The sequence below is a fragment of the Rhizoctonia solani genome, chromosome 6, assembly GCF_016906535.1.
Source record: "Rhizoctonia solani chromosome 6, complete sequence".
In the NCBI taxonomy this organism is placed as follows: Eukaryota; Fungi; Basidiomycota; class Agaricomycetes; order Cantharellales; family Ceratobasidiaceae; genus Rhizoctonia; species Rhizoctonia solani.
This window is the reverse complement of record NC_057375.1, coordinates 1,252,850-1,267,921: the sequence shown is the minus strand read 5'-3', so window position 1 is coordinate 1,267,921 and position 15,072 is coordinate 1,252,850. Positions and strand designations below refer to the sequence as shown.

The 15,072-nt window shown below is 48.4% G+C and overlaps 4 protein-coding genes across 4 annotated transcripts; all 4 read right to left on the bottom strand.

Annotated features, from left to right (window-relative positions):
- Positions 1–826: 826 nt before the first annotated feature.
- On the bottom strand, positions 827–4,401 carry RhiXN_05832 (pectinesterase; the record flags this gene model as incomplete). Its single annotated transcript, XM_043325648.1, has 18 exons — positions 827–875; positions 935–1,092; positions 1,149–1,270; positions 1,327–1,693; positions 1,744–1,751; positions 1,799–1,994; positions 2,066–2,311; positions 2,680–2,762; positions 2,816–2,959; positions 3,015–3,063; positions 3,129–3,178; positions 3,231–3,310; positions 3,377–3,398; positions 3,454–3,610; positions 3,675–3,823; positions 3,906–3,975; positions 4,043–4,136; positions 4,205–4,401. 18 exons carry the CDS (start codon positions 4,399–4,401, stop codon positions 827–829), a joined length of 2,241 nt encoding a protein of 746 aa, XP_043181080.1.
- A 475-nt stretch (positions 4,402–4,876) lies between these two features.
- RhiXN_05831 (uncharacterized protein) lies at positions 4,877–7,167 on the bottom strand (the record flags this gene model as incomplete). The annotated part of the gene is made up of 3 exons (XM_043325647.1): positions 4,877–5,257; positions 5,315–5,476; positions 5,551–7,167. The coding sequence occupies 3 exons, from the start codon at positions 7,165–7,167 to the stop codon at positions 4,877–4,879; spliced, it is 2,160 nt and encodes a 719-aa protein (XP_043181079.1).
- A 3,071-nt stretch (positions 7,168–10,238) lies between these two features.
- On the bottom strand, positions 10,239–10,812 carry RhiXN_05830 (uncharacterized protein; the record flags this gene model as incomplete). The annotated part of the gene is made up of 2 exons (XM_043325646.1): positions 10,239–10,471; positions 10,548–10,812. 2 exons carry the CDS (start codon positions 10,810–10,812, stop codon positions 10,239–10,241), a joined length of 498 nt encoding a protein of 165 aa, XP_043181078.1.
- A 2,777-nt stretch (positions 10,813–13,589) lies between these two features.
- Positions 13,590–14,705, bottom strand: RhiXN_05829 (succinate dehydrogenase iron-sulfur subunit; the record flags this gene model as incomplete). Its single annotated transcript, XM_043325645.1, has 6 exons — positions 13,590–13,666; positions 13,716–13,791; positions 13,849–14,114; positions 14,168–14,351; positions 14,408–14,479; positions 14,544–14,705. The coding sequence occupies 6 exons, from the start codon at positions 14,703–14,705 to the stop codon at positions 13,590–13,592; spliced, it is 837 nt and encodes a 278-aa protein (XP_043181077.1).
- Positions 14,706–15,072: the final 367 nt, after the last annotated feature.

The following is a 15,072-nucleotide window of genomic DNA, read 5'->3' as shown; positions in this document are numbered from 1 at the left end:
TGCATGGCTGGCCTGAGGTTGATTCAACATTCTCAGACATCCATCCAACATCGCGAGTTATTTCTGGACCTGTTATAATTAAACAATCCGAATCGTACGCATAGGCCAGCTCGGGGCAGTAAGCGGGAGCAAGCGACTCGGCTGCGATGAAAGACTTTGGATTCCGAGTCCGTTGGAAAGGTATATACAAGTGAATATGGAGTTTGAGCAAAAAGTCCAGAGTGAGATTTTTCGGCCATTTCGGTGACGCGTAGACCCAGTAAAGGACGCCTTGTTCCCATCGTATCCAACTCATAATACGGACGATACGATCTGGTCGGAGTAGTTCTGATTCATTGGTTCTGCATCCCAGACAGGCATTCTGGATTGGACATGGGTGGCAGATGAGGGACGGCGAGATCACGTGTCCTTCATTCTTTGTGCAAGCTTGGCGCAGGATGTTCAACCACGGGCAGACTGCGGCTCCGGCGCGCCACAAGTCTCTTTACCTGATGGCTCCACCTTGGACCACATGCACCCTGCATGCTGTTTCGCATGTGCGAACCCCCATTTTTCGATAAAGAAATTCTGATTGCGCTACATGCGAGTTAGAAGTGTTGCATCTTCAAGATCGGTCTGGTCGTCCTCTTGTGTACCACACAAGCAAGGTCTCGACCTCGTCCCGTGTTAAGCACCAAAACCATAGATAGAATCAACTTTGTACTGTACACATTTCACTGCACCAGTACATACAATACGCCCTACGATACCAGCATACAATTGCAAGAGACCTAGATACACAAGACATGCGAGAAAAGCGCCACGACAACAAAGAAAGTCCTGTCCTTCAGGATGATGCAGCATGCTTCTTCACAAACTCGAGGGCAGACTTAGGGCTGGATTAAAACACAGATTTAGTTTCTCGATAATTATATTCGGGGAGAGAAAAACACACCTGTCCGCGGGCTTGACGCCAACCTGTTTTTCTACGAGCTTACCAGTACCCTTTTCAAAGACAAAGTGACTGCGCTTGGTGGTGTTGCCGGAACCAGCACCGAGCAAGGCAATCAACGTACGCTTAGGATCGGACAAGAGAGGATAAGGAAGGGTTTGCTGTAAAAGGGCAAGTTAAAACCGCCAGTGAAGAGTGACACATTGCGACGACGTACCTTGGTTTGCCACGAGGTCTGCACCTTGGGGCTATCATGGCTCAAGCAGTACACTGCATAATCAAGGCCAGTGAAATCTTGGTAGATATCACGGAATCCGCATGCCTGGGTGGTGCAACCCGCTGAAATTGAATCCTTGTCAGCGCAGTCTATGGCCAAATTCGTATATATCACTCACGTGTGTTGGCCTTGGGGACGACGAAAATAACGACACCCTTCTCCTTTGCAAGAGTTCCAATCTCGATGTTATCTCCACTGTGGTTGGAAAGGGTAACATTGGGCAAAACATCGCCAATTTCGAGAGCCTTAGTCGACGTCGAGGCTTCTGCAGGTGCTTCAGCAGCTGCCTCCACTGCCTTGGCTGCCTCGGTCTCTTTTGGAACTTCCTCGTCCTTTGTAGCCCCAGTCTCCTTTGTGGACTCTGCCTCCTTTGGCGCCTCAGTCTCCTTACCCGCCTCCGTAGATTGAGCAGCGGTTTCGGTAGATGCATCAGGCGCCTTGGTTTCAGTCTCAGCAGGTTTATCATCGCCCTCAGCATTGGTTTCCTGTAAAGACGTTAGATACCAGCATACACATACATCAGATGCGTATATACCTCTGATTCTTCCATAATAGTATCGGTAGCCCGGCAGCAGCCTCAGATGTTTCACCCTCCCCCTTTGCCTTAGATGCTGGCTTAGCCTTGGATGCTGGTTTGCCTTTGGAGGCAGGCTTTGCCTTGGATGCGGGCTTCGCCTTGGACTCTGGTTTCTCCGCCTTGGACGCAGGCTTTTCTTTCTCCGCCGTGGAAGCAGGCTTCGCAGCCTTCGAGGTAGGTTTGCTTGCGGCCTTAGACGCTGGCTTGGCCTAGAATGACGATCGTATGAGTCAGCATTGGGCTGGCGTCGACCAAGTCGGTCCAGCCGCCCTAGTCTCACCTTCTTCGACGCTGGGGTCTCTCCATCGTCAGCAACCTCTACAGCAGCCTCCTCGCCATTGCTGTCATCAGTAGTACGTTTCTTTCCACGGGGTTTGCGCTCTTTGGGGGGTGCAGCTGCCGATGGAGGTTTAGCCTGGCTTGCTATCCTCGAGCTCCTTCGAGTGGTAGCAGTCTCTTCGGTGGTCATTTCGGTATCTTTAGACATCTTGATCGAGTTATTTGTCAAATCAAAGGTGGACGGCGCCTGCAAAAAAAGCAACAGAGGACGGAGCACGAGGGAGGAACCAAGAGGGGTGGCCCGAGATGAGCCAGTTTAAACCAGCCTGAGACCCCATACACAAATCGCATAATTGCAAATTTCATCTGTTTACGCATCACGTGTCGAAATGAGACCGGTAAACAAACAATTGCGTGTGGCGGAAGAGGAAGAATGTTCTAAAAATCGCACGCAGGATGGTCATTTCGGTTGGACATTCTTGTTTATTATCGACAGGTAATTCGTTCCACACATGCATTGGTACGATACACTGCAATTACTCGGGCTCATATATGCGTGCTTGAGTGTCACGGTTCGTATGACCAATCCACCCAACGTGGCTTCCCATTGAATACTTTTTCGATAGTAAATTTTCCTGCCTCTTCAGGTGTCAAAATATGTTCAGCTGAGAGCCGTTTTGATACATCGTATCCTAAACCTAATCATTGCTAGTTAATTTGGATAGCTTGGATAGCCAATTACTGCACGTACCACTCGAGTTGTATTCCGCATAGAATGTAGTGTTGAGGACATCAGGTCGAGCACCTCCCCATGGCGTAAATCCTTGCAAATTGATCGACTTGTCCATTGTTGTGTTTATGTAGACGGATGTGGCCAAGTCATTCCACGGCCGACCTAGAATATTATAATGAGAAAATAGGGAGCCATTGTGCACAGACTTTACACAAACCAAGATAGCACTTTCCATCTGTAACAGTTGTAGCATTTGCATCGGGGGACTTGGTAATAAATAAGATGTTCAATACGAACATTTAGGAAGTCAATCAGTGGCCAAAATACTCACTCGTATGATATGTGAGTTGGCAACATATACCCCATAATGATTTCCTGGAGCTTGATGGAACCTAAGTCTCATAATCTGGGTGTCAACAGATTTGTTACACACCATCTGTTTCGTTGGTTCCCTTCCAGGCCGTTATACCCCCTCCGCATGCACGATTGGCCAATGTTACTTTCTCAAACCAGCTATATATGCACGTACACGAGATTAGATCGGTAGAAGCACAGCAACAAATGGGAGATAAGACCTACGCCGTGCCAAAGCCAAACAGATCTAGCTTCGGACTCAGTATATTGCACCAATGTTCGGGAAAGAGCAAGGAACCTACAGTCTGTTTGTCCTTTTATCGTTCCACCCACAACATACGTGCTCCCGTTTCTTCCTGTATACCAGGTATCCTGCCAACTGGCAAAGTTGCACCCGTAGAATGAAGCGTTGGCATACGATATGTCAGTCGCAAGGGCTGGTCCGACAGATTGATTAGCCTGCCAATTATCCAGTCATCAATTTCAAAGTCTGAAGCAGTTTCGGCGAGTACGGGGGACGAACCGCAAGATTATTAAAGTCCATGTTATAGGCCTTGAAATCTTGCGAGCCAAATAGAGGTTGCAGGGGAGCACCCGTTGGGCCGGAGCCTATGAGCGAAGCATTCCATGATGGTGCCACAATGAGAGCGGGTGTAACTGCGTTGTCTTGTCCTAAGTTTGTGGCAAGCGGAACGCGATTTTATAATTCCATCAATGAGATATCAGACGCATGTGAATTGAAGATCCTGCTCACCTGGACTTACGGCAACGTTGCTCCAAACCTCAACCGCATTAATTGTCGAGTTGGAATTCAAGACCTCCCCCTGAAAGGAATAGTCCCCCGGATGAACATACACACGCATACATACAACTTCGAATGCATTAACTTACCAGTATCGTCAAAGGCCACTGACGTGTCACATTTACGAGACCAAAATACCTTCCTCTTCCGACTAGGATGTGTGCATTGCCTGGTTTGTTTCCACTGAAAACTCATATCAGATAACAGACAGGTGGCTTGCGATTGCGGAACATGGGAAGTAGATAACTCACATGGCTATTACCGCTTCTTGCACACTCTGGTACTGTGCTCTACTATCTGTTGGGGATACATACACAGTTCCCTTTGGGCACCCATCTGTTGGTGAGCCCGGTGAAGGACCAATAGTCTGGCAACGCAAGTATTTCGACGAAAATCCTTCCACGACGTCGAGGGCGAGCACCACCCCAAGTACCAATTCCCTCAGCATGATCTCCAGAAAGTACAGGAGGCCCCACCGCACAGGTACATGCCATTAAATAGGCCGATTCTAGGAAGTATAATTAGTTCGCGGGCCACTTGGCGTAATCGAGCTCAGCCTAATTAACTCCATATAGGTATATAGCGAAAATTTCCGGTTCTCGTCAACTGTCGGCCCGTCAGCGGGCCACGGAGTTCGAATGTTTGAATATCCTAATTGTGTGAGAATTTCGAAAAAGTACAGCCAATAGGAAAGCGTCATGTCTTTGGGATGGAAAAATGTACATGGTGTCACTGAGGCAGTTGTCCAGCAACGAATAGAGCACAAAGGTGATGAAAAAGGCTCATAGTAAAAGCACAACAAAACCTGGTCAAAATAAATCCAGTCATAGTCCGCAGATCCATTGAATGAGTGGGAAAAGGAGCTTCAAAGGAACACCAGAAAAGTCGTCAGGTCACGAAGTCAGGTCACGTTCATTGTGGTTCTAGCGCGAAGCTTTCATTGCACGGAGCCGATCCAATACTTCTTCGACGCTCTTCGGTTCGACCCACTTGGATCCATCATTAGTGACCACCCCGCTTTCATGGACAGATTCCGGGAGGCATCTTAGAGCAGGGTGGGAGAATAAACCATCAGTGGTGTTCGTTTCAGTTGCCTGAGTGTCTTCAGTGCAAACAGCATCAAAGAGATCTCGGTAAGTAACTCCGAAAAACTTGGCCAACTTGTTGGCACGAGCACGCCTTGCTTGAAATGACTCTTCTACATCCTTCGATTGTGAAGAGGAGCCACCTTGATCCTTAAAGGGGCCAGAATCAGCGTTTGGCATAGTATCACAAATCAAAGTCAGAAGCGAATCTCGGTTATCCTGATCGAGTGTGAGTTATACAAAGCTTAGCACTGAGATAAGGTGAACTTGACCCACGTGGTCCAGGATGTAGGCCAAATCTCTGAAGCTGTTCACGGACGCGCGTGGGTTGGTGGGTGGCGCGGGCGAAACACTGATTATAACCGAGTCGGGTGGTAAATCCAATGAGCGGGACTTGATATTGGTGTATAGTTCATGAGGAGGTGGAGCGCCGAACATCTGAGGTTGCGAGGAACACAGTCATAAGTGGTGTGACTTTGCATCATAAAGCATGTAAGCGAGAAAGGACATACCTGGAGCATTTTCACTGCGCGATGCACATTCCTTGCCTTTTCCGCCCCCATTAACTGGGCTTGGGTGGGGGTTTCGATACGGAGTTGTTCCACGGAGGATGCCCGGCGCACCATTGGGCGAGAGGATGCGGACTTCCCATCGTTCCCCTCTTTCCAAACCGACCGTGTCTTGCGATGTCCACTGGGAGGTTTAGCGAGACAGAACGGCTGTCGTGCACCGGTACTAGCATTGGCCTTGGCAAATCCTGAAGGGGGGATTTGTAGGAATTGGGGTGCTGAGTCCTCTGAGAGATGATCATGGCGCGCGCGTCTCGCCCCGGAAATACCCAGGACCAGGTCGGCGGGTACAGATTCTCCAAGATGACGAGCCAGTTTACGCATTTTACGACGTGCATCTTCTGCCTGAGTAAGAACCGGTGTCAAGGGAGTTGTGGGACTTGGAGGCAACGACTGATTGATCAACACCGAACGGCCAGGTGGGCCCACGCTGGCACTGATCACCGAGTCACTCAAGCTAATCTTTGAAGACAAGGATGCGCTATCCAAAAAAGAAGTCGGAGAGCGTGGACGAGCAAACGTTGGCATCGTGCTTGAACCGATACTACTGGTATCGAAACTCGGGCATGTGGGAGCTGATATGTCCGATCCGCTTTCGCAGGTCACGTTCATGTCCACGCTATTCAACGAAGCCTCCCTTCGAACTGAAAGATCTGATGAATGCCTGCGTCCTAGGTAAGGGTGGCCAACATCATGTGTCGGGGTCGCTGAGAGCCGTAGCACTGGAGGACGTCGAGCGGTGGAGCTAGCCCGACTAAACCGTGGGCCTGGTCCCGGCCTCTGGTAAGGGCTCCGTGGCGTAGCAGATGTATTTTCATCATCAAGTCGGAATGAGTGGCGAGATGAAGAGCCCGGTCGATGAGATTGAGGCGATCCAGTAGAGATGTTATCTAGGGTGAGGCTTCGCCAATACTTCGGGCGCTCGCCAGGAGACGAGGCGGGTCGAGATTGAATCGTGTTGGACGTACCCACTTGACGATCCTCCAATTTGCGATATGTCTTCGCAACATCATGCTCATCAGTCATATCAAGCAACCGAGGGGTTTCTCCAAGTATAGACTCTAATTTGCGGGATCTACGAACGAGTTCAGAGCGTTCAGAGGTGTCAAGTAGGTTGGTGGTCGGGGGACGGGCTTCAAATCGAGGCTGCGATCGAGTAGATGGCCGACCAATATTAGTGTACGGCGACTGATTCTGGTTCGGCTCGTAAGAATTGCCTGTGGTTAGTTTTCCCCTCCCATTTGAAGGAAGTATCAGCGGTTCGTCAGACCCTACAGATGAAGAACATGATTGATGTCCAGCATCGGTCACCATAACTGGGTATGGGTGCATATAACCTCCATCGGTGCTAGCGTGACGTCGCTTCTTGTATGCAGCGGCTCCGTGTACTAGAGAATGGTCTGCAGTGGAGGATGCTGCCCACTGTACTGAGCGGGTAAGGTCTTTCGAGTGCTTGGATTTTGGACGAAGCTTGCGTGTAGTTGGAGCTGTTTGTTGAGTAGAGGTATGTGTATTCGATGTTCTAAATGTGCTCCCAAATGTCTGAGTGATGAATCCCATTTTGGTTCACAAGTCTATCCAAGTAGGGTAATTAACAGGACGTGGACCCGTCAAACTTGGTAACTCACAGATGAGTGTAACGATCAGACAGAAAGGGCAGTATTGTTGGGTCCTCAGAGGCAACTTGATCGGTCGAGCTGCGCGTGTGGCAGGAAGAAAGACGCTCTTAAGAGTGGATAACGACGAAAAAACGACACAAGCTGCGCAAATGCTCATGAAAGTTACCTGGCGACACTGATCCGGAAACACTTACAATTTGAAACCGGATATAGACCGTAAATGGTATTAGTATCCCAATACTGGTGAAATGTAAAAATAATAGTGGACAATCAAACTGGTGGTTGAGAGCAGGGTGGTTGAGGGGCACAAGAAAGTTATATTGGTTGGTGCGGAGGTTCCTTGGGCATACCGTCTTCATGGTCAAAGGAGAATCTGTCACGTGTCGACCTCCAAAACAAGGGAAGTAATGTCCAAATATATGCATACAACGAGTAACCTTTGAGGCCGCAACCACACCATAGTTCCCTTTTCGTGTGCTCGCTTTGTACGAACCGGGCTGCTGATATCTGCTCTGAATATATTATTCTATTAGATAGGTTAGCATATTTATTCCTGCTGCGTTTAGGAGAAATTGATAACCGTTGTCTGGTTAGCAAATTCTGGTTTTCATCATGCTGTGCTTCCCTCGGAAGTCACCAGGGGCTCTCAGGTCCGGTCACTTCCAAGTATTTTTGAACCGAAATCACACTTTCTATCTCAATGTCCCATTGGGGCATTTATCCCGTAGTGCTGTATTTAGGTGTTTGATTTTTGGTATTGGGGCAGATCCTGGGCTCAGGCGATTTTATATAACGCCCCATGAGTCTGTCAAATATAACCGATCTCCCTATTATTATGGCAGACATTTTGTTGCCCCACCTTAGCCTGATGAACACAAACGATCCGAAGAGACTAAACCCTGTATTGGGTAGTAGTGCAGAGCAGGAGCAGGAGCAACGATATATCCATGACATAACCAGTGAGTACACCTGGCATCGATCGCTCTATGGCGCGCGCCAATGACTCCGGTGTGAGGTTCCCTTCAGATCTGGGCCGCAGCTTGGCCCGGGTCCCATCAACAAGCGACGACATGTGCAGCAAGAGGGGCATCAATCACCGCTATATGGACTCTGTTTTAAGGCAAGCATAAATCCGTAGAATCATGGCTATGTGGCCAAGCGTGGATACGTGAACAGTGCTGTCACATGTTCGGGAACAAGCGAAGCTCGTAGACGTACTGCACTCTCGCCGAAACTTCAGGCTCTCCATTTTGGTTGGAATGCACTCGCATGATATCTCCTTTGGCAGTTGCTCGCGATTCAAAGCAGTTGATCAGGTGTTTGGTGCTGCGCGCGCGCGAGTTCGTTTGATCCCAGGGCCTACTTCCAGGTATACATCAATAGTCACATCTCCGATATTATTGACATTGGGTGCTGATTTTAGGATGTGGATCTCTCCTGACCTGGTGCTGTTCACCACGGGCACGCCACATCGGGCCAACTTGATCATAATGATGATGACTCAATCAAGTACCTGAAACTCCTTTCACGCTGATCTTTCCGCGACTTGACCAAAATGGTTTCGTTGCTTGAAGGCCTGATAATTCGACGACGTGCTTTTTAGTGGTGTTCCTCCCCCGGAGGAAATTAATCGGGTGTAATATTTGATCGTATCCGAGCACATGTCGTGGGCCAGCCTGCGAGCTGTTGCCGATAGAGTTAGGGGGAGGGTAAATTTGTCCAGGAGGTTCCGAGCCAAGGTCATTTGGCGGATCCAGCGGCTCCAAAAAAGTATAATATATTTCTCTTTGTCTTTTCGGTGCCTCCGTGTCATTTTATACAAAGAGGTATCTAAATCATTATACCCAGTACTTTATTGTCATTTGAGAACACCATGGTTGCTAAAATGTTGGAAGGGCGCCAATATTAATGTCAGGGGGAAGAGAGATGACAGCAAGCCAAATAAGAGATTGCACCACACTTGACCCTTTCCTTCCTATGTAGACTACCGGCAAGCAACCATTGATAAGTCCAAAAGGACGTTCACAAATTATACGATCGCCTTGACTTGAGAGGTCAGGGACCAGCAGATAAGCTCATATGTGCGTCTGCCACTAAATGTGCCGCGCATCGCCATCTAAGTGTACGGTCGCGCGTAGACAATTGTTTCGCTACATGTGAGCTCTTACGTTGTGTTCGTGCTACCTCGCAATCATTGGTTCATTGATAGGATATCGGTGATCCGATTATTTCGTCTTGGAAATTTGCGTTTTCGGGACCCTAATGGTACTAGTGTGCTCGGCGGTGTAGGAGAGGCAAACTGGATATCGCCGCTGAACCCAGTGATGAAAAGGCAGGCGATGATATTAGACGTGATGAGCCGCATGTTCGGGACATTTGCGGTGAAAATGCGCGTGGCCAATGACTCCAGCTTGCTCGTCGGCCCAGTGGGATAAACTCATATTGATATATGCGTTGGGACTGGGCTCCAATCCGTGTCCTTGACATGTCTAAGATATGATCACGCATACGGCACTTATGCTATGGGAACATCGGCCCCTTCAAGGCACCTGCCGGTCACCAGCTGCCCGGTAGCTTTAGAAAAAGGAATCAAGATGATCATCTGTCTGGGCTACTCTGATTTAAGCTTCCTAAAATCATATCTATTCGAGGTGTAGAGTACGTACACTAGGTGGTGAATACCGGTACCTTGGGACGTTACCTGTTTTCAGGGAATAACCTAATCACTAAAGGCACCCATGATTGAGAGTAACGTGGATGATTCAGACCGAGCTCGCCAGACCCAAGACGTCATTTTAGCGCTGATATAAAGCAACACAGAGCTAGATTTGCGATATAGAATCCTGCGCGAGTCTAGTGTACAAACAAGATGAAAGATGAAAGACAGTAGATGTTAGTACAGAAAGTCCAAATCGTAGCGAGAGAAAGCTAATGAATACTACGGTGAAAATCGAGTAAGAGACTAAGGCGGATGACTCTAGGTATACAGGTTGATCGGTCCAGCAAAAATTCCTAGCGGCGCTTTACTGAATTTTGAATAAAATAAGAAACAAGAGTGGGAAGGTCGTTGAATGTAGCATCGATGTAGCCTTGTCTTCTTGTCCCGGAATATTTGAGGACAACGATGGAGCCGCCCGCTTGCGTCGCCTGCCCTTTGCTTAGGGCATATATTGACTGATTTATCATGTGTGCCGTAGGGCCGCCACGAAGGAAAAAGACCTGGAGCGGATATCTTAGCGGTGCACCTACAATTCGTCCCACAGAGAAACCATGTTAGTTCAATCTAATTTTTTTTATGTATGTGAGCCTCGAACTACTCACCTTCGCTGATCCCAGTCTCAATCGTTAAACTGCCAACGCTATCATGAGGACCTGCCAACATATGCTCTTTTACTCGCGGTGTCCAGTTCATAAGGCTGCTTGAAGGTTCGATATACGCCAGACACTCTACGCGAATTATTCTTGGTCGTGGCTCGTCTACCGGGAAAATGATAGCTGCGAAAGTAGCGGCTGTGAAGGGTAGTGATGGGGGTGGTTCGATAGGAACAGGGGTCATGGCTATGGCAGCAACGGCCAAACACTCCATCTTATGGCGGGGCCAATCCTGCATCCAAAAAAAGTGCTCAGTAGGTGCTAAGGCAAAAACGATGAAACGGTGCATACACAGACGAGGTGATCGTTACAGCAATACCATGCCCTCTCACATCTAGAACACCACATAGTCGTAGGCTCCTCGCAGACCTGTGACGGAACGGGAGTTCAATTAGGGGTTCCGCTGATCATAGTGAGCTGGACAAACCCGGCATAGCTGAGGTTGATAATGTTCCCATGTATGAGCCATATTGGAAGTTTCACCAAGTGAGATGAGGTTAACGGAAAGTGGAGCCGAGGGTACCAGGCGTTGACTGCAAGATGAGGCTTGGAGCATACGGGTTGCTCACTTGCGCATTAAATAGTCCGCATAAACTCATGGCGCGCCTGTATTTTCAACTGAAAGAACTCAGGGTGCTAGATCATAACCACGGACTGGGGAAATTTAGAGTATCGATGACTGATGGCTGCCTCTCTCTCTTTGGGGCCCAACACTGTGGACCTAGCATAAACAACAAACGTGCTTCTTTCAAGACCTGACGCGAAACGAGAGGTAGCCCAGGCGACCTGCTCTATTTGGCAACACCGCTGCTATCTGAGATAGTATTGTTAACCGACATCCTCGTTTGTAGAATTCCACGAGTCCAGCCAGAGCCTAATCGCCGACCAACATTGTCCCACGAACTATTATGAAGATCGTCCCCGTTTTGTCATAACGAGACCCCCAGTCACGGGCACTCCCGCCTGGCATCAGAAGGTCATATGCGATATAGCCTACCCGCGCAAAATGAACCATTTCAGTCCATTATGATTTGATGCCTTGTAAGTCATTTGTCTGAGACTATCTTCACCAGTAGCCATCATCACCATATTACACACCCATCTAATCGTCAAACCAGATCTATCCCAATTAATTTGACGGATCTTCTGGCCTGCCTCGAAGGACCGTATCTGTGTCAACCACAAGTAGTCTGACATACCGCTACGGATCAATCCTAGTTGCCTATTGGCCGACTCATGCCCGAGCAAGTGCCGAGCGTGGACAGGAGAGGGGGGCTGCTATAACAATTTGACATCATCGATAGAAAAGATCAACTCGGCCATGGCGGATGGCGATTGTGCCGTATCTGTAGCCAACGGGTTGAATGAATGAATGAAGACCCATCGAACACCGTAACCGCACTCTTCCGCTCTTGTTGCCATTGACCCAAAAGAGTGAATATGTCTATGCCAGCTTGAGGAAGGGCTGTTAGGATCATTTGAATTTATTCTGAAGCAGAGGCTGCAACGGAGCAACCTGAAATTTAGTTTCATCATGTAACCTAGCCTAGGGGTTCGATTGATTCCAGAGCACCTAGACGGAGTTCCTCGAGAAGGTAACCAACCAGAACTTAAGCAAACATCCTTCGATTGGTTGGTGGCTTCCGGTCCTTGATTTCCGGGTCAGATCAACTCTTTTTTAATTCTCCAATTAGTCCTGCCTCAGGACACTCCTGGCGTGTTTAAGCTCGGTGGGCAAATCCCTCGCTGGCACGCGCGCGTTACCTTCTTGGGCTCGTGGCTCTGCTGTAGTGGGGAAGACGTGAGTCGAATAAGAGGTCGGCTGACGATTTAGGCGCACAACTTTCCCTGGACACAGTGTGAACTTGGCAATTTAAGTTTCAAAGCGTGGACATGCGTAACCGGGGCTGAACCCACGGCAAGTCGCACGGTTAGTGACTTTGGTGGGTCTCTTCGGGACGATTATCGATCACCTAGATCTTTATCGGTGAATTGTGCCAGGACATCGATATGAGCGGGTCCTTGTAGGCTTTGTTCTGGACTAAGCAGCAAGGTGTTCGATCCTCAGTAGAATTCCCCCCTTGTTAGAGGGGACCAGAGATCGATTTCAAACAAGAATCAATAAAGGTCAACTCACACGAAGGGTTACCAATTGTGGAGGCGTAGCCACTTAGACATAATAGGTCACAAGGGTGCTTTTTTCTCAAACGTTTAGGTTTAAGCTGGACTAATGACGTCAATACCGACCGATTGAGGAGCTATTTTGTACTGAATTAATTAGAACAGCGGCTGGTAAGGCCGAGTCTTATCTGATATGTTAGAACTGGATTATGACGCCCAGAGTAGTTGTGAAACGTGAAGTAGGTACGCGTGCCGAATGTGGCGTAGTGGCGCGCCAAGGAGTTCTCTTGTTGGTCATACCCGACAGGTGCCCCGAGGACATCGATAATCGAGAAATCATTTAGTGGCATTCAGGACGACGGGTCATTCTTGAACTGAGTTCTGAGATTTGCGTTAGCGTATAAACTGCGGGTGAGCACAAACGGAGTGAAGCGGAGACAACTATAGTGAACGCCCACACGTGTTGGGTTGTAGATGGAAAATCTACGGAGTTATATATATTGTGAAAAGGGGGCGCGTTGTCTGTGCATGGGAAGTGGCGTGAATGTTTAATTAGAGAAACCAGTCTACCGTAGGCGTTGCCATCTTTGCATAAACACCTATAGTAATTCGAGTGCCAATAATAAAATGAATTAAGGGCAAACTACGCGACCACGAAGGAATATTGTCAACACCAGACCCATGTTGGGCTCTTAGTCGGGCATCAGCGCCAAGAGTTGGGGGGTCCAATGACATTTATTGACAAACTGAGTCTGAAATATAGTTAATTGAAACACAATATATTTGCACACGAATGAGGAATAAAACAGGGCGATAATGCTGAGAAACGCAAGAGAATGCGAGCATACAACCAGGACAACAACCGGGATTTTAGTCTGCTGCCAACTCCTGCTTAATTTTAGCAATAGCTTGTGCAGGATTGAGACCCTTGGGGCAAGTTCGGGTGCCTGAAAAGCATGGTTAGGTCATGTCAGGCCAAGGAATTCCAAAACATACAGTTAAAGATAGTATGGCACCGGTAAACACTCAAGCTATTCTGTAAGCGTTCCTTACGCTCCGCTCCATAAGAGTCCTACGAATTTAAGACCAAATTAATATATGTGGCAAGGAAATCTACGAAAAAGCTTACGCGAGAATCCGCAATCCACCTGTAAGCCTGCATGAGTGTAGCTGGGCCCAGGTACTCGTCTTGGTTCCACCAATAGCTTGGGCAGCTAGTGGAGCAACACGCGCACAGAATGCACTCATACATGCCATCGAGTTTGCGCCTGTCCTCTGGAGATTGTAAAAACTCGCCCTTCTCTGGCGGGTTGTCGTTCTTGAGGTAGGGCTCGATAGATTTGTATTGTTTATAGAATTGGGTGAGATCTGGGACAAGGTCCTTGACAACGTACACTGTACAAATATTTCAGTACACTAGTTGATAGATGTATGCTATTAATACTCACTATGAGGTAGAGGATAAATCTTCGCATCCTGGTTCTCGGAGCGGGAGATACGGCAGAGGCAAGCAAGTGTGTTAATGCCATCAATATTCATAGCACACGAGCCACAGATGCCCTCACGACACGATCGGCGGAAAGTCAGTGTAGGATCAATCTCGTTTTTTATTTTAATGAGGGCATCGAGGACCTGTGGATAGACTTAGAGCTGAAGCCAAAGTAACGAGGCTGGTAATGGGTGCTTACCATGGGGCCACACGAGTTTAAATCGATCGTGTAGCTCTGAAGCTTGGGTTTGGATGCAGGTTCATCTGGATTCTATATATCATACCCAACGCGTTCAACAGAGCTGATTAATAGACTATTGTTATTGCAGACATACCCATCGGTAGATTTTGAAGACTTTATTAAGTGGCTTTTTTCCAGTGGGGATTTGGCCGGTCTCTTGAGTGGGGACAGCCTGGGAGCGAATGGCAGATGAAGCAAATGCCCTGCGAGCAGCAAAGGAACGGGAAGCAAGTACGGTCTGGCGAGCGAGAGACATTGTGCGCAGAAACGCAAATTGTGGTCGTGGTAGTAGCAATAGTAGGAGCACTCGTCGTCGTGGCTCAGTGGCCGATGGTCGTGCTCGATGAGTAGCAATTCCCCATGAACGGATGGAGCCGGGTCACCTCGGGTCCTTCACGGGTCCCGATCCCGGTTTCACAGGCTTATGCCAACGATCAGCCAATCACATCTTATCTTTTTCGACGCGTGGATGACACACACAATCGACATATGTCCGCACTCGATTTGGGAAATGATTGTCTCTCAAGCAAGTCAGCCCATGAATCAGCACCCAGTTGTCTTCCTGGTATCATTAAGTAAGTGTCGAAAAATAGTTCAACACATTCTATAATACTACTGTAGAT